The following is a 23,769-nucleotide window of genomic DNA, read 5'->3' as shown; positions in this document are numbered from 1 at the left end:
TACTGTTATAGAGTGTTCACTTCATGTATCATATCTACAAAATGTTCTTTTAGAGGCGATGTGATTAAACCACAAACAACCATAACAATCAAATAAATCTACAAAACTGATCTCTACCTAGTACCGAACATGTAGAAGAGAAAATTGTTACTTTTCTCCTGGCTGATGCGAGGGCATCTTAAATCAGCTCAGTATTTATGATTCCATTCAGTGTGTCTATGAAATGTGTTAGTGGTCCCTTGTGACGTATTACAGATCAGCACTTTTATTACAACACTTAGTTTTTCTTGAAGCAGGTTTATTGGCTGGACAAACCCAAGCACAGTTAATACAGAGATGACCCACTCTCTCCCCCCCCCCCCCCCCCAAAAACACTGTTCAGCACATTCAGTCAAATGTGCTCTGATTGCAACACACTCCAAAGAGGTGAATTTTATTCACATGCTTATCAGATCACAGAGTTGAACTCCCCCCCCCCCCCCCCCCCCAAAAAAAGTGAGTGTTCCCTCAGCATGTGTGTGATTCCCCCCCCCACCCCCCACGAGGCATGGAAGGCAAATGAGCGGATATCTCAGCAACGGCTTCAGCAGGTCTGTGTTCAGCAACATTTAAAAACGGACCGGCTCGTAAATAATCCACTGTCGTCTTGACGTCAGCGCTCTCACCGGGCTGTGTTGATTATTTCCGTTTTGAAGAAGAAGAAAGAAAAAAAAATGCGTCAGTGTCACACTTTGGCAAATGTCTTAAATCAAAAAATGAGTTGGATCACTTCTTGAGAGAGAACAGTGTTGATCCGTAGTCCTCGGCTCCTACAACAGCTGGAAAGCTTCAGGCCGTAGTAGCATTGGCGCTAAAGCGAAGGCTAGTGAGAGGAGCACGCTTGAGGGGTGTGAGCGGGGGAGTCCAGCTGCTGGGCTTCTAGCGTTGGCATTTGAGCTGCTAGACTCATCCAGTTGATGGTTCTGAGGGAGAAGAGCACAGCTTTAGTGTTACACGGAGTGCAAAGATCACAATTTCTTTTGATGAAATAAAAAAGAAAAAAATTCTGTGGGTTTTATCGTGAATGTTTAGCTTGTAAAGCAAATTTGGTGATACAGATGGCCTCCGAAATCAGGTCAGAAATAATATTTTATATACCAGCAGAATTTTAATTTGTGCATATAGAAACCTGAGTTAAAACTCTGGAAAAGGTTTTGTGTCTGAATTTCAAATAACATCTTCATCAACCTCACAAATCTATTTTTGGGGCCCTAAAGGGAACCTCGAATGGAACCGACGGAGTCAAATAATTCTTACCACGCATTGAGCGTTATCCACTGTCAGATTTGACACCAGTTTTTGGGCCTAGAAGGAAGATACAAAGGAAGAGAAGGCAGAGATTTTCATTATTTTTTCTTTTTTTTGGCATGTTTTTTCTTTATTAGACAGATGACACTGGAATGGAGATAGAGAGAGAGAGAGAGAGAGAGAGAGAGAGAGAGAGAGAGAGAGAGAGAGAGAGAGAGAGAGAGAGAGAGAGAGAGAGGTATTACATGCAGCAAATGTACCAAGACCCTAAGCGAACCCAGGACGTGGCGGTTACATGGCTCCCATATTTGATCCTGTTTGCCTGTATTTCAAGATCACAGACGTTGGTTCAAATATGCTCCGAAATACCCCAGCTGAGCAGACATTATCATTCATCAGTAGCTGAATGAAGAAATAGTTTTTGTCCGGAAGGTGAACTGTGGCTAAAGGAAGGGCATTGTCTTCAAAGTAAAACAAGGTCTAGCAAAATCATTACGGCATCGAGTCAAACTCCCTCTGCCACAGTTATGCAGCCAAACACACAACAATGAGATTTATGATAATGCTTTCAGCGCCCACCAATTCCCACAGTTGAGACCTACACGGACCTCTCTTTGTATAATCGTCCGCCTCGAGCATAGACGCGTGCGTGTTTGTGTGCAAAGTGTGTCCGTGTTTGATCCCCTGTTTGTGCCAGCTCAAGGTTATGACAGTTTAATAACTTTAAAACTTTTCTCAGACTCCTCCAAACCTCTTCAGCCACACATGGGGGAAAAAAGAAAACACCCAAATGCATTTGCACACACACACACACAAACAAACAAACACACACTCACAGATACAGAGATGGAGCACAGAAAATGATAAAGTGACTCTGTGGTGGTTTAGGAACATAATAAACACTCAACGCATTGGTTTCTAAGTAGAAAGAATTCTATGAACCAGGATTCTGGAGAAGAGTGATTAATTGCTCTATAGGAGGTCTTTCCTCCTGGAGGATGCTTTTACCGGTGATAAATCATATTATCGCTATTAAAAGCCAATATGATAGATTGTCTCCCTGAAAGTACGTGTGATATCATCTCATTTATGGCCCCGTAGTATTTATCAGAAGAGAAGAGCACAGGTCTGAAATGTGAACACTTTCAACGGAGCTGGAGTACCTAAAAGCACATTGAAGCAAAACATGCAATTTATTATGTAAAATGTCCTAATCAGCGCATTGAAGGGATTTTCTACAACTGCAGTTGGTATTACAAAACTAATCGCCATTTGCACGTTATTAAGTAGCACTTTCAAGAAAATCACATTGGAATTTGTTCACGGCGTTTTTGAGATTTGTGACAATTTCATCGACGGAGGATGATCGAGTGATATGGACAGAAACTCCAGTGCAGCTACTAAATAAAGAGTTAAGTGGTTATCAAAGGTCAAAAATGAACTTTCTTGTGATTTGTAAAGCTTGGATTGTTCTTGAGACGCTGTCAGAGCGAGTCAGTCAACCAGTCATTATGCTTTATTATTTAACCATGAGCAGCTATTGTTGTGACAAAGCTAACAGGAATTTAAGTAAACATAAACTGGCAGTCAAAAATGTGGTATATCCTTAGCAGGATACTGTGTCCCTGTACACACACACACACACACACACACACACAGAAGCAGACACACTACCCCTGTGGGCCATTTGTGATGTCACTGTGGCAACCAATTAGCTTTGACATGACAGCTTTGGAAGCTCCGACTCCACACCGACGTCTCATCTTTCTGCCCAGGAGGGGGGATTCTGTGCATGCCATCAGAAAACCATCCCTGATCCATCAAGGTGACAGAGCCAGACGTCTAAAGCTCCCGACAGAAGCTCTGAAAAGATCTCTACCTGATATTTAGGTCTCAATTTAGATTCAGGCTTTTATTTTTCCCTCAGAGGTTTTTGAAGCCTTCAAAATCTACCGGGATGAAAAGCCTGGAAGTTAATCAAAACATTTGTTGTGGTGTGGAGGGATTTCATGTTTGTTCTTGTATTGTCCCGTAAAGTATAGTAGAGGCACCTCCACTCACTGCAAACAAAGATTAAGATAAGTAGGCGAGATATTATGATAATTGAAAGTATTACGGTATTGAAAGTAATGACCTTGCAATGTAGCGGTACCCTTTTCTTTCAGATAGGAATTCCTTACAAGACTTTGTTGATGAGATAAGTAGCGGTATAAGCTGGCTGACAGTTAGAAATCTCTAAATCAAGAAGCTACCGGGATTCGATTCTAACACTGAAAAGTTGATATTGTCGTCTGTCAGCGTATAGAAACTATGCAGTCAAATAAAATGCACCGCTGAGTGGACGAGATAGTGTGATCATATTGTCGCTTGTTTCTTTAGATTAGTTTGTGCTTTCTCTTAAAAATATTTTTCAGCCATACTAGAGTTAAATAAAAAAATACATTGAATAATTAAGATAAATGCTTTTGGATAAATCCATTTTTTTCAATCCTGTTATCACATTTAGTTGGTGACTTTCTAATTGTCAAAAGTGATGCAGGGATTCTGTCTTCACTTCTTTCTCTCCGTTTATATTTGAAAATAAACATCAGTTTTGTACGTCAGCAAGAAAAGATAACTCCTCTTTCAAACTCTGTACTTTAAAAAAACGTCACCTGTAAGGTCCCACAGATGTGGTATAAAGAGTCTTCATCTAGATCCAGTTTGGTCATGTCTGTGAGGGCATCCAGTCCGTTGCTGGTTCGGTCTTTGCCCCTCCGCGTGATACTGGCCTCCGGTACGGTGGGCTGAATCGGGGGTTGAGGCTGCCACACTCCGACATCAGTACCATTGCCAAATGCCTGGATAGCATTTCCTGCAAGAATGTTGTGTATTAATTAGTGACATTTTTGATCCTTTACAAACATTTTTATTTTACATGTAATTAAATGGTATAAAGTGAAAAATGTGTACGGATTTATGAGAAAATACGCATTCAATGTCATGACTTCGATTCAATTGTAGAATGTTTCTAATTACATGTCATGAGCGTTATCCTGCAGCATGCCCTCTGAGCCTCTGGTTAATAATAGAGTCTGCACATCTAACAAGATAGCAGATGTCTTTTGTCGTTGCCGGTGAAATAAGTGCAAGTGGCATGGCCCAAAACATTTTGCTCATGTCCAACTAAAAGCTGCTTATAATTGATACTTTAGATAATTGTGTAGGAAAGTAAATTACTTGACCTTTCTCAAGAGCATTTTTAAAAGCAGTGTCTGCCTATAATAGCTATGATTCGCAAAAAGGAACTCAATAACCGACTGAAATTAGAAATCTTTATTTATGTAATGTACTTTTTCTTTATCATTAATTTGACATTTAATCGAACCTATACCTTTCCCTGAGCAAAAAAAAAAATGTGTCTGAAAAATCATAGTAAAAAACGAATGGGCATGAGATATTTAGGACATTGCCATTCAATTATAATTGCTCTGTTATACTTTTAAAACTTGGAAAGGACATTCATATTCACATATGAGTAGAAATACAAAAACAAAATGCTCAAGATATTGTTGCCTGTACACAGTCAAAGTAAATTGTATATGTAGGGAGAGCACACGATAGACCGTCACATACTGTACTATTACAGCTTGCAGCCATTATCTCCCAGTCTATCATTTCAAAAGGTCAATTTGGCCTCACGCTGGGAAGAATAGTGCAATTTTCTCTGCAGCACTTGGAACTCACGTAGGCATCGGTTGCTGGTGAAAAACTCTGCAAATCGTTCACAGTCTGGCTTGCTATTCCCGCTGCTGCCGCAGTCGCACCACGGCGACAGGCTGATGCCAAGCGATCGCTCGTAATTCGGTGTCATCACCGTACCTGCAGCATAAAAGAGATTATCATTATGTGGCATGGGCCTGTGAAACAACATGAGGCCGGTTCTTTCTTACCAACTATTGAAATTAAACAGTGGGGACCAATTTGGGGCGCATTGTACTTCATTGGCAGACAATCAAAGGAAACCATTCATGGCTATTTTGTCATCTTGATGTAGCTGAATGTAACTGTTGCCTTTCTTTTTTTATAGCAAGCATGTGATTGATTAGGCTTATACTTATTAGCTGTGCAAGTACATGCGCATTTCTTTGTGCAGAGGCCGAGGTTTGTGGTGAAGCCAGGGGGCCACTTTAGAGGGTGTTACCTGTGTGAAGTACAATATGAATGGTATAGATTAAAACGTCTGCCTGTTGAGTTTGCAATTGGTCACAGAGGCCCCGCGTTCAAATCTCATTACTAAAACTCGACATGTTTCCTTTCTACATAATGGAACCTGCTGATGGAAGAAAGACTGAACAAAAGGAAATAAGCTCTACTTCTGCAAAGTGCTATAATTAACAGTGTAAATTAGTGGTGTAACGGACCACTGTCGATCCGTACGGATTCCTCCCCTCGCGGTTAGGCACGCATGTGAACCGCGGATTAATTACACAACTTGATGTTAACCATCACAGTGTGAAATAGTTTTACTGACAACTGTTATCCGTCGATATTTAGTAAAATAGGGAGTTCAGGACATTGGCATTTAGTCGCCAATCTCTGATGATGTTACATTGTACATTACATTTACACCACTAGTGTAAATGCACACAACTTGCAGGTTAGCATATCCTACAAAGAAGTAGTGCCTGTGTAACATTGTAGTTTATAATATAACACCATAGTATGTGTAGTCTGTGTTGTCAAGTGTCAATGGTTTAACTTTTCAGATTCATGACATACTTTCTCTTATAATTAGACAAAATGTCGACATTAACAGACGTGTATTCCTTCTTTAACAAGTGGAGCTGTGGGGACAAATTATCCAAACCTAATGTGTGAAGAAGGCCATAATCCTTTAATTTAGATTAAAGCTGTATACATCACTTCTAATCATTCTGATAACTAAGAGGAAATAATAGAAACAAGTTTGATAACCAAACGATTGACTGACAACAAATAATGTGCAGTATATGATTTGAAAAAAAAAAGTGCAAGTTCATCTGAGCAACAACAAATCTTAAGAAATACCATTAGTAGTCCAACTTTAGGTCCAGTTACCAATATAGCTTTATTTATATTTTATCCAGCAAATTCTGAAGTCATTTTAAAATGCTTCAGAGAACTTACCAATCAGACCTGAGTAAGACAGCAGACAGTCAGCATAGCTCTCCCTCAGACAGCCTGATATGGAGTGAGCTTCTGGCTGACAGTTGCTGATGAAGTCTGCCAGCCTTGACCTAAAAACAATAGAGATGCAAATTACAGATGCTTATTTCCTGATGCTGTTATTATTACTATACGAGGATAAGTGCTTGGTCACATTTATAGGCAGTGTTTCAATCATTTATAGTAGTTAAAACAAAACACAGGTATTAAGAACATTGGACTACATATTTGGAAAACAGATGAAGTCTCTTGAGGATCCCTCTTTGCCTTCTTACCGGCAGATGTAGTTGGTCTTGCACGTGTTCTGAAGAGACAGACAGTTAGGCTTGTCTTTGTCCTCGTAGGAGCAGACGGGCACGATTGTTTGTCGTCGGCGTTCTGCACATGCCGTCTGATCCCCCGCCGGACAGGAGCAGAACAGCATCCCGTAGCTGTATTTAGTTGGAACCTTTATTTTGGAAAGAACATAAAAAAAATAAAGGTGTCCATTTATATCTGCAAAAGTGTCTTCTTCTTTGCTGTCTAAAAAGAGATCTTCAAATTCCAATGCAACTTCTAACTGTACTAGAGTAGCTGGGTAACTAACCTTTCCCAGTTTTTAGATACCTCGTAGTTAAATAGTGACAAAATGTGAACATAGACCCCCTTTCCACCTGGCATTAACATGTATCTCGTATCCAGATTGTATCTAGATATGATTACAGTTACACTTGGTAACTGTGTGAGATCCGATTGAGAACCGTCTCTGAAAGGGCTGAGAGGAAGGCTTGCACTACGTATTCCCGCCCACGTAGCTGTTGCAAGTGCATTGACAACGCAATTGCATTTGTACTTGTGTTCAATGGGGTCACAATGTGTCCCAGACCACCTCCGGAGGACGTTTTGGTGTGCATTTACAACTGTACTTTGAAGTGGTCAAGCACTATCCGACTGCAATCAGATCACCCAAAACACATTTTAATGGCTTGTTTGAATGAGGTCATAGATTCAGATCCACTCTTGCTTGCCTCCCAACGTTAATAGTAGCTTTTAGTAGAGTTAAGCGTTGTGATAAGTAACAGACTTTTACCGAGAGATTGGACTCAAAGTCCAAAAATAGCATTTTTTCCCTTCGTCATTTGACATCTGGTTGAGATATTGACTCAAACACACAAAGAGCAGCTCTCAGAATTAACATGCGTAATTACCTTGTCAAAGAACTGTCGGAGGGCCTTGTGGCATTTGCGCTTGTTGCAGACCTCAGAAGCAGACACCCTGCTAGTACAGGGGTTGATGTATGCCGAGCGGTATTTCTTACACGTGTCGTTCAGGTTACAGGCCTTGGCAGCATTCAGACAGTTGTTCTCCTTTGTAGATGCCGGCTCAACTTAGAAAGAAGAGAGATGCATCATTTTATATTTCCGTCATAGAAGAGTTATTACTTTCTTGCACAGGTTACATTGCTGTTTACACATCCTAAATGACCAGTTCTTCAAGATGAAGGTAGTCTCGAGTGAATCAGATTAGAAGAAAACAGTGTAGGCAAGAGATGGAGAAAAATGAAGACAGATATTTGAGTCAATTTAAGTGAAAAGAAAGAAAGGCATCATGAGGAAACCATTTTTTTTGCCCAGCAATTTCTTTAAAAGATGTTACACTCCTCATTTCCACCATAATGTGTCACTATGTAATACCCTTACCTCTTTACTTTGTCCCTGACAGTTTAATTACAGAGCAGAAGTTGCGCATTCCCATCCACAGTTCTAAGGAAGTCTCTAAGTTTGTCTTAGGTGCATTGGAAAATACACCCTTATGTAGATAAAATACAATATATTTTGTCATTATTGACATGTATTATAATCCGAATAATAGGAAGTTGCTATTCATCCCAAAGTCATAGCCAAAACAAATATTTACTCCTATTATTTTATACTAGAATTACATAATTTACTGTAATCCTCTAATGAAAAAGCTCAACTGTATAAGAGCTGTGAGCCTCGTAGAATGCAGACATATTTTCAAACACAACAATATATGAATAAACATCTTTTACCGAGGTTTAATAATGAATTATTGTTCCAATTTGTTGCTCCAGTTGCTCCATTTGTTGCAGTTGCTTTGACACGATTGTAATTCTCTGACTAAATGGTGTACTTCAGGTTGTTTATGATCATCAAACCTTTCTAAACCATAGTTAGACCACACCGATCTCTCCGATGTTTTCCTCATCACATCGTCTTGTGCATATAATTTGAAGGTGATTTTGTTGTCCGCAGCCTGACAGAAAACACGGAAACGTGCACCGTGAAAATACAAACACCTGCTCAGACACTGCATTTTCCCTACTTTGAGTTACATAAACCAAGTCACCCATATTTGCTTCCAGTCCCAGTCACAGTATGCCCGTCCTTCCATCACAGCCCAGTAAAAACACTCTATAGCCAACATAATGACTCTCACATCTAATTTGTTGCTATTTGTTAGTCAAAAGTCCTTCTTGCCCGACTGAGTTCTGCTCAGTAACACAAACTGTACCCTCAGCCTCGATGTGGAAGAATGAATTCTGTAAATCTGCCTTTTGAGGTGGAATTGAAGCTCACTGCACTCTTTCATGCACCACAGAATGAGTCATGATTAAATCTGAATACATTCTTGAACCTAGGGTTAATCACATATTACAAAAGCCATTACTTACATCTGACAAGTGCCTGGAGATGTGAGCTGTGATCTTTTAGTGGGTGTTTGTAGCTCTCAAGCCATAGGTGTGACAGTTCTGCCTCAATTACAGTAACCAAGAGCAAAATGGGACTCCATATAGACGCAACACACAAAGGAAAGAAAAAAAGCATTTTTGCATTTTAATAAGCTAATTTTGGGGGTAACATCTTTTATGTTTTAGGCGTACAATCCATGTTTGGTTGTCAATTACGTTTTGAGGGAAACATATTGTCTCCAAGAAAACAGTTTAAATTTAAACAAAATTTAACTAAAAACGCTACAAAACTACTTGGTTAGTTTGAGTAAAAAACATGGTTTGGCTTGAAATGGCTGTGAATTTAAAACAAGACAAAAATGCAACACAAGTATTTGGTCATGTTTAGGCAACAAAGTACTTGGTTCACATGGGACACAAACCGCTGTCTCCTGGTTGAGAGCCCCGTGGTTTTGGATCCATCCACCACCCCGACTTCCTCCCTACGTAGACTTCCGTACCTCATTTGAAACTTATTTGTAATGCGTCAAAAGCAAACGTAATCCAAGTCCAAATACTTTTCCCTCGAAACTTAATACGCAATGCAGATTCGTTGAATGAAAGGTCATTTTTAGGAGACAGGGCTAGGCAGTGAGTCATATACACAAGGCTCTGTTGAAGATTGTTTGTTGACTGTGGTTTGTTCTGAGCTGCTTGAACTATGACCGTAATCATTAGAAAACAAATTTAGCTTGTTCCTGTAATGCTATTGCTGTCTAGTTTATTGTGTCGTTGGTGTATTGATCTTGAAGTGCATGCCAAGAACTGCAATCCTAGACGTCCGTCTGAACGTATCTTGTTCAAAGACCGAGAGGCTTAAGAAAAAACTAATCTCACTGTGCCGTCTTCAGTTGCAGCCCTTGAGCAAGGCCACCGTGTTGCCATTGATGTAGACCAAATGACAGGCCAAGTGCAGCAAACACTGGAATCTGACCCTTGACCCCTAATAGGTTGACACAAAAGACCTTTTTTGAAGGACCGCCAGCCAGGTAGGGTTAAATATGAATCTCAAAGAAGAGCTGAATTATGGTGTCCTGGGGGGTATAAAGACTCAACTATAACTAATATCACACTCGCAAACAATACTACAAATGTGGGCCACACATTGGGAGTTTGTGTGCGATGAAGCTAAAGAAACTCCAGAACAAGGCTGCATGGTTTACATCACCGCGCCTCATGCATCAGATTGTGCAATTCCCTTTATTTGTTTTTACTTGTAGATGCCGGCTTAGATGGAATAATCATCTCTTTGCACAGGATACATGGAATAAATAAATAAACAGTAGAGCTGGTCCTTAAACCTCCTTTCTCTTCTTTCGGGTTTAATTCCAGTGCAGCAGTTCTGGATAATAATCAGCCATGGATTGCTCAAGCCTACTTTTTCTTTGTTCTCTGAATGTAATTCAAAAATATAGGAACATGTGGTCTTGGAATTGCCCTTTTTTTTAAATCCGTGTATGACATGTAAATCCTCCCATATCTCTGGAACACAGATTATAGTAATACAGAGTATTAGAGTGCCCATCAGACCAAACCTCACGTGCCAGCTGTGAGCATGGAGATCTCATTTTAAAAGGTGGATTACTATGAAGCCGTCTGCACAGGGTCAGTTAAAACATTTAGCTCAGTCAATGAACATGACCAGCATTGTTGGGCCACTGGAAACGAAGTAAGTAGTAGTAGTTGTGCAGAGTTCTGTTAATAGACATAATGATATTGATTATTTTTGAACTACATCTTCCTTTGACGGTTCTGTATGTTACCGTTTTTAGGTGGGTCGAGTTAAGCATTCCCTAAAATGATCGAACGAAGTCTTTGCTTCTCTTTCTGTAGCATCGTCCCCAGGCATCAATAAACAAACCTTTTTATGCAGATGATGCCTAGATTAATACAAGCACACAGTGAGGTGATTTTCTCAGAGGTCAAAGATGAATGAAAACTTTTTTGCACCTGAGTTCAGCCATCTCGCAGCCAATAGTGTGTATATTATTATGTATACTTTAACTGTAATGTTTAAACAAAATGTCGAAACCAGTCCGGACTCTACAGTTCATTTTCATTTCCCTCAAAATTCACAATCCCAAATACTTAAAACTGCAACATAACTATATTGCAGAATCTTTTTATGCTGTTTAAATTCACGGTAGGGCTAATCAAACATTAATCACAATCATGATTTGATCTTCCCACCATTAAATGAACATTACTAACTGCAATATTGACGTTCAGAATTCATATTCCGCAAGATTTGTTAATTTTGCAGGAATGTAGCAAAACGCTACATTCAAAGCAGTGCTCTCTTGATTACATTTTGAGTAAAGAAGGTTTAGTACAATGTTATTGTGCTTCAAGGAGATGCACTGTGAGTTAAGGACCAGTCTTATTTGGATGCAAGGATTTGTACATTAGCTGGACTGTGCAACATGTAAGCAGTGCTCTGTTTATTAAAATGTGAATGTGCAACAACAATATATTTTCCCCTGAATCAATGAATAATAGTAATAATATAAATATTGATGAAAAAAAATCATGATTGTCGTTTCCTAATCGCGCAGCCCTAAATAACGGTATGAATTTGGTCCTGTTTTATTTAATCCTTCTAAACGTATCCCTCCACTTACTGCCCTCTTCATCTCCCATAATGGAAAGCAAACAGCAGTGGTCAGGGTCCACTCCTTCATGGCACCCTGCCTTCCACCAGGCTTCCTGCCAGCGCCACTAAATCCCTGCCAGTGTCCCAGTATTTACGACCAGACCCAAGACCCATTTATTAAGTGCACCCATGTAATTAGCAAAATCTCACTTAGTTTATACCACACCAGCTATTGCTTTTTTTCCCCCTTCCATTTCATCCTCCATAGTCATTCATCCTGAATTCATTCAAACACAGGTGCAATAGCCTCTACATTGCTCATGTCTGCCATATTCAGTGTGATTCTGATATAAGATGAGGTTAAGGTTCAGATGACTGCAGGATACGGGGGCGAGAACATAAAGTATGAGCGTAAATCGCTGTGGTTGCACCTGACGGTGCAGTGGGTGAGTCAGATATGTGGATGCAGGCCCACTTTTGCCTTCTATTTCTCAGAATGTCAGTTATCTGCTCAGACCAAAGGGCTGGTATTCAGCTTGGCCAATTAAAATAAAAACTGTCTATGCTCCGTCTCACTATCGGCCGTTGCTAAATGATACTACTTTAGGGGACTTTCTTTCTCTTTCTTTTGTTTTCTTCCTTCCAACTTTCAGGCATATGTAGTTAAAACCATGAACCTGTATATTTGTGAACAGATATCAATCTGAGAGATGTAAGAAAAGCCCGAGGCACCGAGAGGATGTGTGTGTGTCACTGTCAATGAATGGGAGGTGTGCAGGATGATTTGCATGTAGATGAGGATCTCTATGCAGCAGAAAATGCACACAGTAAGAATGATTAAGTGTTTGTGTACATACGTGTTGGTGCAGGGTGTGGTCAGCTCCCATCAAATAATTCCATATTTGGTCGAAAACATCATCCATTCCCCTGCATCAACCGCGAGTCATCCGCTTGGATGATAAGTCATATAATCAATTTTTTTTATTTGCAAGAAATTGCCAAATAAAATGGTCAACACACAGTAACAAAGCGAGTTTCAGGTGTTTTACTCCTCAATATTTTAAGGCGGAACCCTCAACACACAGTCAACTACTCTCAGGAAGTGATATTTGTTTGCTATTGTGATTTTATCCATTTTTTTCATGGTGCCCTGGTGGTCATTCAACAGCTTAGATTACATTTAGTTTTACAGATGTTGGGTGTTATCGTGTGCAAACAACCACAAGTGCTCTATGCACTGTTCAGATATCTCATGTTTTGTAAAACAAACCTAATATGCTTTCTGTTATGAGGAAGGCAATGCTATGAAACACAATATGCACGCTAGTGAATGTGATAACGTGTGTTTCACTTCATGCCACTGAATGCTTAAGTTTTAATATTTGATTACACAGCATCTAAGTGAATTCCAAACTTCTAATCCACAACTTGTGTCTAATATTGGGTTTCGAGCTCCCTCTGGTTAACTCGGTTGGAATAAATTGCGTTATTCTGCGGCCACAGAGGGGCAGAACGGAAAACAAAGGAGAAGTGTTGAAAGGAAAATGCCTTCAGATGATTTCGCTGGTATGGCTGAAAGCATTCGTGTACAAAAAGATCAGAAGATTAAAATTGTTTCTACCCGCTGATGTTCAGCTGGAGCAGTCGGGATGAATCTGTTGCTTCAGGCAACTAGACCCACCGAATTATTCTGGAGATCTTTGCCATGATCTTTGCGACGATCATCGTGCCAGGCCTCTGCTCTTGTTCACCGACTCGATTCTCTGCAAGACTACCGATGAGCTACAGTATGAGCACAGACTGGGAGGAGTGGGGGGTAGTTTACTGGGCTCAGTGGTAGGGCCAGTACTCGTGAGATTACCTCTGTGACCGTGTCTGTTTACGTGTAAATTGAGCCACTGGCTGGAGGACTTTTTTGAAAACTTCAGAAGTTTGAAACTACAAAACATTCATGCAGTGTCAGGGGTAGAAGTTCATTACATGAAATGCTGTAGAGTATAAGAAGGTGTGTCTGTGTAGAGACATGGCTATATTCATTAAGGCTCTACATCGACATATTCACGTTGTAGTGATATATAGTGATTTCAACTATTCTTTCATTTTCAAAGGGAAGCATTGAGAAATAAGTTTATTCCCTTACTCATGCAGCATGTGTGCTACTCCAAAGACCCTCTTGGGATGTAATGTGTTCTTCTACCACAGGTGATAGCCTTGAGGAGGAAATGCAGAATCAGTTCACCTTGTCTCTAAAAAGTAGCTTACATTTACAGTACTAAGTTGGGAATGTGATTGTACAAGATATACCCTGCAGCAATCTGTCCTTTTCGCAGCTCTCGCTATGGGATTGCAAAACCGCATGTCTGGAATCACCTGAAGTTGTCTTTAGCTCAGTGGAATTAAAAAAAAGACTTTGAGTTTTCCTTGTTGACGGCCTCAAGTATACCCCAGTAAAGTATTTTTAAAGGCGTAGACACGATGTGTTGTACAGCAGCTGTTTTTTTTTCTCCTTCCCTTTGTTAAGGGCAGTGCTGTATTCCCATCGTTCCCTCGGTCTGCAGCATTGTGCTACATCTCTGGAAGGCACTTGTACATCGATTTATAAATGACGCAGCATTTCATTTCAACAGTTCCTGGAGACTTTATTCAAGCAGTTATTGGCTCGGATGTCGCGCCTTTTCGGTTTGAATTGATAATGTTATAAATCCATCAGAAGAGAGGCTTTCTGCAAGGAAAAGGCACTTAACAAAGGTAGCACTCAATAACAGAGGGGAGTCGCACTAATTGACAAGCCATTGGGAAACTTAACTATGCTTTTAGCCATACTAGTTTCATATGTCTGTGGATAGCAATGGTGGTCAGTCCGTCGGTCGGTCAACCACTTTGGTCCAGACTGAAATATCTCAACAACTGTTTGATAAATATACATTCAATTACAAATATTCACGGTCCTCGGATTGACTAATGACCTCAGCGACCCCCTAACTTTTCCTAAAGCTCCACCACGTGGTTGGCATGGCAGACGTCCCTCCACAGGATAACTTGTAATCACTTTGGTGATCTCCTGACTTTTCACCAACTATGACATTCCCATCAGCCTCAGCTGTACTTTGTGTTTAGTGCTCGTTAGCAAACGTTAGCATGCTAAATTGAGATGGAGAACGTGGTGAACACACCTCAATTGTCATTGTTAGCTTATCGTCGTTAGCATGTAGCTCGAAACACTGACGCTCAGTCTTGACAAGGATGCTCGGGTGTAGACTCTTCTTCTTCTCCTCATCTGGTTGACTTTGTGTCGACAGATATTTATGTTTAGTAATGTAGTTTATATAATACAACAAAACATGTGTCCATGTAAAGCGATTAAATAAAATCCAACTAAATCAAAAACAGGATGAATGGAGGGGTTAAAAAAGTCTGTAGGTCGGCATCTGCTAATTTCATAGCTATCTAGTTTCCATCATTTGCTGAAACTTATTTTGAATATAAATGGACTAAATGTATATAGTAGCAAACATTGATTTTCAGCCATTCAGTAGTGAGCATCATATTAGTAGTTGACTCGGGGGATGTGGTATGGACTCTCGTGTGCATTATCTTACACTGCAGTTGGCCTGAGGCCTGGCTTAGTCGCAAACAGGAATGAGGTCACTTATGGCAAATGGATTCCTGATATCTAACCCATTAAGTGATTTATTCTGTCTCAGAGCCTTTGGCTGTTTACACTGCTATACATTAAACTGGCTATTCAGCTCCGGCTCCACCTCTGCTACTCGATTTATGTTGCTCACAAACTTGCACACACGTAGGTGATTTCTTATGATAGTTAACCTGCCACGTCTTCCACGGTCAGTCACTGACTTTGATGGAAAAGTGCGTCAGCAGCCGATCAGTTTTTGAAATATATCTTCATCAAGATTAAAGCATTTCATATTTGTTCAGTGGTTTCTGCCGTCTCATCTAAACAACACTATGCAAATGATTTTGTGGTTAAAAAAAACATGCCCTGATTGTTCCAAGCTGCTTTTTTCTCTTGACCTAAAATTGCCGTTTTGATTTACTAGTAGTCACATTATCTGGAAGGCTTATGAATCCTTAACCACTTTCCCAATTTCAGTTTTTTTTGTTGCAGTTCTTCTCCAGCACAGGAGACGAATACGAATTCCGATAAAAACATTTTTACTCTCTGTTTAAAATACAGTTAGCCATTATGTCAGTGCATGTGGAGCAGAGCCACTTTGATACGCTAAGTGGATTCAATCACAGCGAGAGCCAGCCAGAGAGAGGGAGAGCCAGAGAGAGGGAGAGAGAAAATCGAATGACCCTTTCTTTTTTTCTTCTTTTTTTACTGAAATGGTAGCTGGCTAGTGCCGGTAGACGCCCTCCTCCAGCCAGAAAGCCCAACACTGAAGGGTGCCAGAGAGTGCTGCACTTGTCACACACACACACACACACACACACACAGCTCTTGTTCTATCAGTGCCATTGAACGCAGACAGATGGTTAATTGCTCCTCTGTGTATGTGTGTGTGTGAGAGATCTAAATATGGCCCTGCCTAGGTGTATGCTCCCAAGTCCACCTGCACTCCATTCATATTTGAGGAAACACTGTATATGGCTTTTAGATTCGCAACAAACAGCAAGCAAGATTTCTGTTTTGCTTTTTTTACAATCAAGGCATCCATCCCTGCAAGCTCCTGGAGCTCAAACAACACAGACTTTACTCTAAAAGGGTAATGAATTGAAAACTAGCACATAAACGCTACATCCAGCATTACTGTGACAGTGGAAAAACACGCAAACCCCTCATCACTGCTTTGAAAGCTGAACTGTGAAATATACTAAATTACTGTGCTTTGTATACGGCGGGTCACAGTGGCAGATAAAAGCTTTTGTGATGGATAATGGCCGTTGAAAGCTGCAGCCTGAAACCACACAGCAATAGAAAAGAGTGGTTGTCAAACAGTGACAGATTTGTAACGGCGATGCGGTGACTTAAGCTGGGTTTAAAGCACTACTGAGAAGTAATGGCTCTGGGTATGCGAGGACTTAACTTTCCTCAAAGTCCAAACGTAAACCTGAGGAATGTCAGGCAGCGTAAAAGCAGCGACTTACCAGCTATGATGGGGGCCAAGCGAAAGATATCCGAGAGTCGGCTATTGACTTGTTCATATGGAGAGTACTCCAGCAAATCATTACCTGCATGAAAAAAAAAAAAAGCATTGTCAACAATATGCTTGAAATGGCGTGTGTACGTTTGTGTAAACATAGGTGGTGTGGGTGGATGTTATCTGACACTCGAACAGTAGCCCGTCTATTATACTAAATAGCTTGTCCCTTGTTAATTACTAGTATTGACATTGCTTGTTTTGTAAACGATGTGTTGTCATGTAATGTAATGACTAAATAGGACTTGTGCGAAAGGTTGAGCTTTTGGTTCACTGTGTTACAAGTGCAATTATCTCTGTCTCACATGTAGGTGTTACACTGGTGGTTAGGGGAACGAGTATGGGAATGTGTCTTACTGCAGTTTGACTGGTTTACAGGAGAAGGAGGATTAAGTGAATGTGGAAGGCACCGTATTCAACTAGGGAAATACAAAAGTGAGGTACTTGTACTTTCCATATGTGTTTCACTTTTTGATCTACTTTAGACTACATTTCACTCCAATGCATATATCTGACCATTTATTTGCAGTTTCAGATTTCACACCTAAAGCGTTCGTGTGATTATGTTTTAGAAATATGGCATCATTACAGATTAAACTAGTAGAAATAGAGCTCCACTTTGAAATACTGCTAAATACACATGAATGCATAAGTGATAATACACAATAATGGAGATGACATTATAATGTAATGCACACAGTGTGTGCTGGGCTTTTTCTTTTAATACTTTCATTTTTCCAATGGTATTTCTGTAAAATACATAAATCGAATTTGTAAATGCGTGGACTTTTACTTCTAAGGGGAGTAGAGGGATCTGAATAATCCCACCACGAATACATTCTTTCAAAGTGACCTTACGGATCACTCAAGTGACGACGAACAGGTCGCGTACCCTGTAAACTCTGAAATATGCTCCAGAAGATCCGGAGGCAGTTCTTCTCCTTCTTCATGCCTCTCCGGCACCTGCAGTTGTTGAGCGTGCTCTGCTTCATGGCGTCGATGGCGCTGCGGCACTCGCCCTGCGCCTCCGTACCGGTGACCGCGCTGAAGTTGCTCTCCCTGCCCGCCACGCACTGCCTCATCGTCCGGTACTTGGTGCTGCAGCTGTACTCCTTCAGACATTGCTCGCTGGCCTTTACGCAGTCTGGGCGGGCGGGCCGGGAGGACGAGCTCACGTCCCCCTTCAAGGTGAACACCGAGTCTGGGAGTTACAAGAGAGAGAGAGAGAGAGAGAGAGAGAGAGAGAGAGAGAGAGAGAGAGAGAGAGAGAGTCAAGAGGGAGATATTTGGGTTTTTCCGATGTGAACTAATTTGTCAACGTCGCGCCACACGCAAGAGGCTAAATGATCAGTCAATTAACATGATTTAATTGGAGAGTCCTTAATTGTATTGTTGCCAAATAATACACAAAGAAACTTTCTGCAATCGTGCCGCAACAATCAGAGATCTAACACGTTTGGCCATGTGTTTGCTGCGTGTTTTAAGTTGAACCGCAAAGGAGGACGCGCAGTTTTCAAATATAACATACAACAGCCCGAATATAGACATTTAACAGATGAATGCGTCACTTACCCGGAAAGGACAATATCATGACAAAAGCGGTTAAAATCATTGCGCTTTTGCGGGGTTTTAAGAGGTGTTTTGGTGATTTAAAATAAACTTGTCACACTGGTCCGCTTTTCTTCGGGTTGTACATAATGCGAGTTCATGTGACGATGATGATGATGATGAGGCTGCATCCCGTAGATCCAAAAGTGAGAATCCCAAACTCTCCAGTCCAGCAGCTAAAACCACATCGGTGCAAACCTGCCGGAGTTTTAGACGACTGAACGCGAGTGAGACAGACACAGAGAGAGACGCGCCGATGGCGGAGCGTTTCCACCTCGCCCTGCTCCCATCAACCCCTTACGTCCGTAGACAGACACCGGAGCCTTCACTGGATTGGAGGACAAAACTTTACAGCCGCGACCGCACAGAGTCCGACGGACTCACAGGGAAACTAAACCAACACAGTCCAACTTGATAAACGTGTCAGTTTAACTTTGATTGCCCATCAGTAGCTGGGTTTAAATTATACATCCCCGAAAGCTGGAGGAAAAACGAAAAATCCATTCCGTCTGGCAGGTGGAAAGACAAAAAAAGCGTCCCCGTTGGATCCGGTGTGTCCTCCACTCCCGGTGACAAACTGAGAGGTTTGGGATGCAACGGGTGAGGGCGTGACGTCACGCGACTATATCTGCGCACAATAACCTCAATATTCTCATTAACAGCCCCGATTTGCATATCCGCTATGACGGTCGAAGCGAATTGATGGCCAGCAGCGAGCAGGTTACAGCAGTAAGAGCATTTAAGCTGGATCGAGTTATGAACTCTGGGGAAAATCAACGTTTATAATAGCCCATTATATATTTATGTAACCTGCAGGCCTGCATAACACGAGAACCTAACACATATTAAGTGCATTTCCTATCGAATAGCTAAATTGCAGCGATTTTTAAGTGTCTCGGTACCTCACTATAGGCACTTTAAGTCTTTTTCCTCTCAGCTCAGCTCTTCAAATGTATGGAATCTATTAATAGCCTTCAGCACTTTAATTTCAGAGAGTGGGTGGCCTTCAGCCGTCTTTTTTGTGGGATGTTTAAAAGTTTAAAAGTATTTCAATCCCTCAAATTGAAAGTAAGTGCAATTGGGCATTGGGCAAAAGATGATATTGCTTCTTTATCTGCAATTGCAGTTCACATATAAATTGCGATAGCTGTTGACAAAACTTTTTCTATCAAAGTTTGTTTTTCTGAACACAAAAAAAATCAGGTACAGAGAATGAGTGAAGACATTAGACGTAGCACTCAAGAATTTACTGGGTGTAGGATCTTTGGAGATTACAGTTTTGCAGTCCAGATATTCTGCAGACACCATAAAGGTGCAAATATAATCAATGTTCCACGTGTTTTACATTTACAGTATATATTGTGTTTGAATGCTACATTAAAAAGTCCTGATGTTGTAATACTATAAAGCATTTTGTCCACATAAATCTACAGAAAAAGGCTTGTAATATAACAGTATATGGTCCATGACGAGTAGGGCAACAATGAAAACCTATTATACCAAAAGTAGCTTGTTATAAACACTATAATGACATTTTGCTCCCAGATGCACGCCGTTCAACATGAAAAGCATCTAAAATGGACAGTGCCTTGCTTAATGGCACCTCTGCAGGATTTCGCCCCCTTAGAAGTGCCCCCCCCCCCCCCCACACACACTTAAAAAAGACCACCTGTGCTAATATCAAAAGAAACAAAACATCACCAGAATTGATCAAAAATGCAATTGAAGATGTGTCAGGATCTTTGCCCATTAATAAAATATAGATTCAACTATTTCATGCTGCATTGCCATGCTGTCAAATGTACAGAACAAAGCCCCTTCAGTGCCAAACCACCTTTCATTCGTCTTTATTCTCTTTAGTTTGCCTCAGGCCACTCTGATGCCCCCGAGCAGCAACTTCCTCATGTTTGAAAACCAAAGTATGAAGAGGAGCAGTGCAGTTCTATCAAGTTCAATCACAGGTTAATTTATTTATGTTGTAGAAAAGAGGGGGTGAGCTGCAGCATCTTGAAAATCCACATAGCTGTCTCTGAATATTAAAGACACACAACTAAGGACAGGAGCCAGTTCTGACTCTGCTGGGCATGTAGCAGGTGCAGAGACAACACTGTGTTTTGTAAGGCTGATTGTTTTGATTTGGCCTGAGGATATTGTGTGGTTTCCTCTGAAATAATGTTTGCTGCGATAGTGATCGTATTCCTCCTCTGTATTGTATCAGTTGCTTTGAAATTCAAAAGATTTGGGAACAAGCATTAGTATTAAGAGGAAATATTGCATATGAATAGCTTGTATAAAGGAGGAGAGTCTAACAGATTGTCTGTTTGCCAGCAAATTGGATCGATTGGAGCATGACCGATTAATTAATTGTGACTGAGTGCCCAGTGGATTACATTGGTATCATAATAAAAACCCATTCGACTAGATGTAATTCACTTCACATTTCCCATCCCAAGTAAAAGACATTGATTTCTCTATGTATTGTGTAGAGCTGTATTGTGGACTCACAAAAACGTCATCCGGCGTTCATACTGTCCCAATAGAGTTTTCTTCTTGCGCAATCTATATTCAGTTGTATTGTTAACTGCGTGGCAATTTGTCCTCTCTAATGAAGTGTTTAGAGATTACCGGATGGCCCCGAGTAAATGCACTGGACTGTTAGACCAATAAGTCGATATCAATGCCTGAGCTGCATAAGTGCTTCAACTCACAGACACTGCTAATCATTAAATATGTATTTGGTACATGCTGGGCTTGTTAAAGTGACATCTTTGTTCACTTTTCAAATGTACACGAGTTTTTGATTCGCCTGGTAAAGCAAAAATAATTGCATGATAGCAGTAATAGGTCTGTATTAAATGTTAACTTGCAATACCACCTCTCAGTTAAAGCATATTCATTATATAACTAAATAACCATACACTGATGGAGTGTTATAGCTTCAGGATGTGATTGATTGCTGTTCATTAAAGCCTCAGTGGAGGTTAGGAAGCCATCAGTTGTTAAGTTTTCAGTGACAGTAGCTAATGTTGTATTTCCTGCATATGATATGTCCGACTCAAACAAATGAAAAATCTATACAGAGTCGGTAACAGGAAGAGGCTCGAGATTTGCGGCCCCTTGCTCATTCATGCCAGGGCCCTTTATTACCTTAAAGCTCTCTCTCAGCATTATCCATCTCCTGCTCTTTATGGTGATCATTCACTTGATGTGTCCCTTAAGATCACTGGAGCCTTCGCAGGACCTGAACACGTCCAGGATGAGATTTATTTGGTGCTAATCAATATTATTGTCCTGTGTATATCACAAGATCAACATTAACCAATTACCGGGTCCCTAGGCCGGTCTCTGCACCTCTGACAGGATGCTATAATTCAACTCATGTTAAAAGGATTCATTTGTTGTTACGGACCAGCCAGTCCTTTGGTTGATCATATAAATTACAGGTGTATTCATGAAAATAATCAAAGCATTTGAATATATATATATACTATCAAATAGCTGTTAAAATCTTGTTGTTTCCCTAAAAGTTCTCCCTAAAATCAAATCCATGTTCAGCTTGGTTTACTGTGATTGCATTAGATTTCAGTGACAGGATTTCCTGAGAAGAACAAAAACATATACAAAACTTCTCAAACCTCTCCTGCAGCATAACCCCATACCGTCAATCTGTATGCTCACCGTGTTCCAAACACCCACAGTTGTGCCAAAATATGGCTGAATACACCGCTCACATCAAAGCCAACACTGTGAACGGCGTGGATGTGCATGAGGACCATGGAAATAGAAGAGTGGAAGCAGTGTATTTTAGCCATGTTCGGGCTCAGTGTGATCCAAACACTTGTATTTTTCGCCAAATCTCCAGATTTCCCAACACACTGAGCATATGGATCGACAATATGTGTGTTCATTCATTTTCCAAAATACGGCAAATCCCAAATATGGTAAAAAATACGGGCAATGGATGAATTGGTTACGTTGGTATAGGTGTGTTTGCATCCCTATAAAGGGAGAGCTTTATGAGAACTTTGTATCCATTCAAAGTGGGAACTTTGATGGATGTTTGTGTTCATAGGGATGTTTTGATACTGAAATATAGTCACCTTCAGAATCTGTTCTGACCAGCTGGATTTAAGGTGACATCAACTGCTGTTCTCTGAAGAAGCTAAATATAGACTATATAGCATGGATTTTAGGGGTTTGGATTGTCACTTAACACAGACAGACCGTTGTTGACTCTTGTTCATAACAGACTGTCAATGTATGTAGTCTATTTGTATGTTGCATAGATTTGCCATATTGTGACATATGGAAAAAGGAAAACTGTCCAGTATTTAATCATTTAAATGCAAAGAGTCTTAAAAAAAAAAAGCTGAATATTTTTTTATTTAATGTCTTTATGTCTTTATAACCATAATTTACTACCATCTCGGATTTACTGTATCCTTTGACCCCCTTTTGGAGGACCCAGCTTCTTGGTTCAGTGATTCAAGTCTTTTAATTTGAAAATCAAAGCCTAGCTGTTGTGTTTTCTTTTCTGCCACAGTTACAAATTTGTGGTTCTTATTTTCCCCTTTTAGGTAGATTTAGCTAGTTGTTAGTTACAGAACAAGCTTCAATTATACAGATAAGCGAGGGAAACATTCTGTTATAAGCATCCCTGATCACTTAGATTAGGGATCAGGGATGAGAGACAGACAAGAGAGACTATAGTACCATCTAGTGGAAAACATAACCCTGTACCAGCTTTGCTGACCTGCTGAATCATGGTTTCCTGTCAAATTCTACAGTTTAAATTTGATCTCATACCGTTGATTTTTCAGACATGCTCTCAAAAGGAAATTAATGTTAAATTTGTTTGGTTCACAGTTTCAGCTCAAGTGCAATATTGAGCCATTGCAGACGTCCTTTATGTTCTTTGGTCCTAAAATAAAGACGCAAAATGTTATATATTTGAGAAATCTAGTAAGAGACAAACAAACACACAAACAACAGACCTAGCTCTAAAAATAAAATAAAAACATGTATGACTTAAGTGAAAAAAAAAAAAAATGATGCCACAATGGATTTGTTTTCTGTATTTTTATTTCCTGAATTTACGTCATCACAGGGATATTTCTGCAGGAAAACAACTGTGAGCCCTGCACCTTTGGCTCATATCAAATGTGTAAACTCACAGAATGTGAAACCAGCCTCTCTCA

General features: G+C 40.4%; 1 protein-coding gene across 1 annotated transcript; it reads right to left on the bottom strand.

Annotated features, from left to right (window-relative positions):
• Positions 1-809: 809 nt before the first annotated feature.
• Positions 810-18,575, bottom strand: gfra1b (gdnf family receptor alpha 1b; the record flags this gene model as incomplete). The annotated part of the gene is made up of 10 exons (XM_079182916.1): positions 810-962; positions 1,297-1,344; positions 3,942-4,141; positions 5,014-5,148; positions 6,436-6,545; positions 6,750-6,922; positions 7,662-7,840; positions 16,911-16,994; positions 17,856-18,164; positions 18,536-18,575. The coding sequence occupies 10 exons, from the start codon at positions 18,573-18,575 to the stop codon at positions 810-812; spliced, it is 1,431 nt and encodes a 476-aa protein (XP_079039042.1).
• Positions 18,576-23,769: the final 5,194 nt, after the last annotated feature.

This window comes from Pholis gunnellus, assembly GCF_910591455.1.
Source record: "Pholis gunnellus genome assembly, chromosome: 21".
Lineage (NCBI taxonomy): Eukaryota > Metazoa > Chordata > Actinopteri > Perciformes > Pholidae > Pholis > Pholis gunnellus.
Note: the sequence above shows the minus strand (reverse complement) of the source record. Positions and strands in the feature narration are given on the sequence as shown.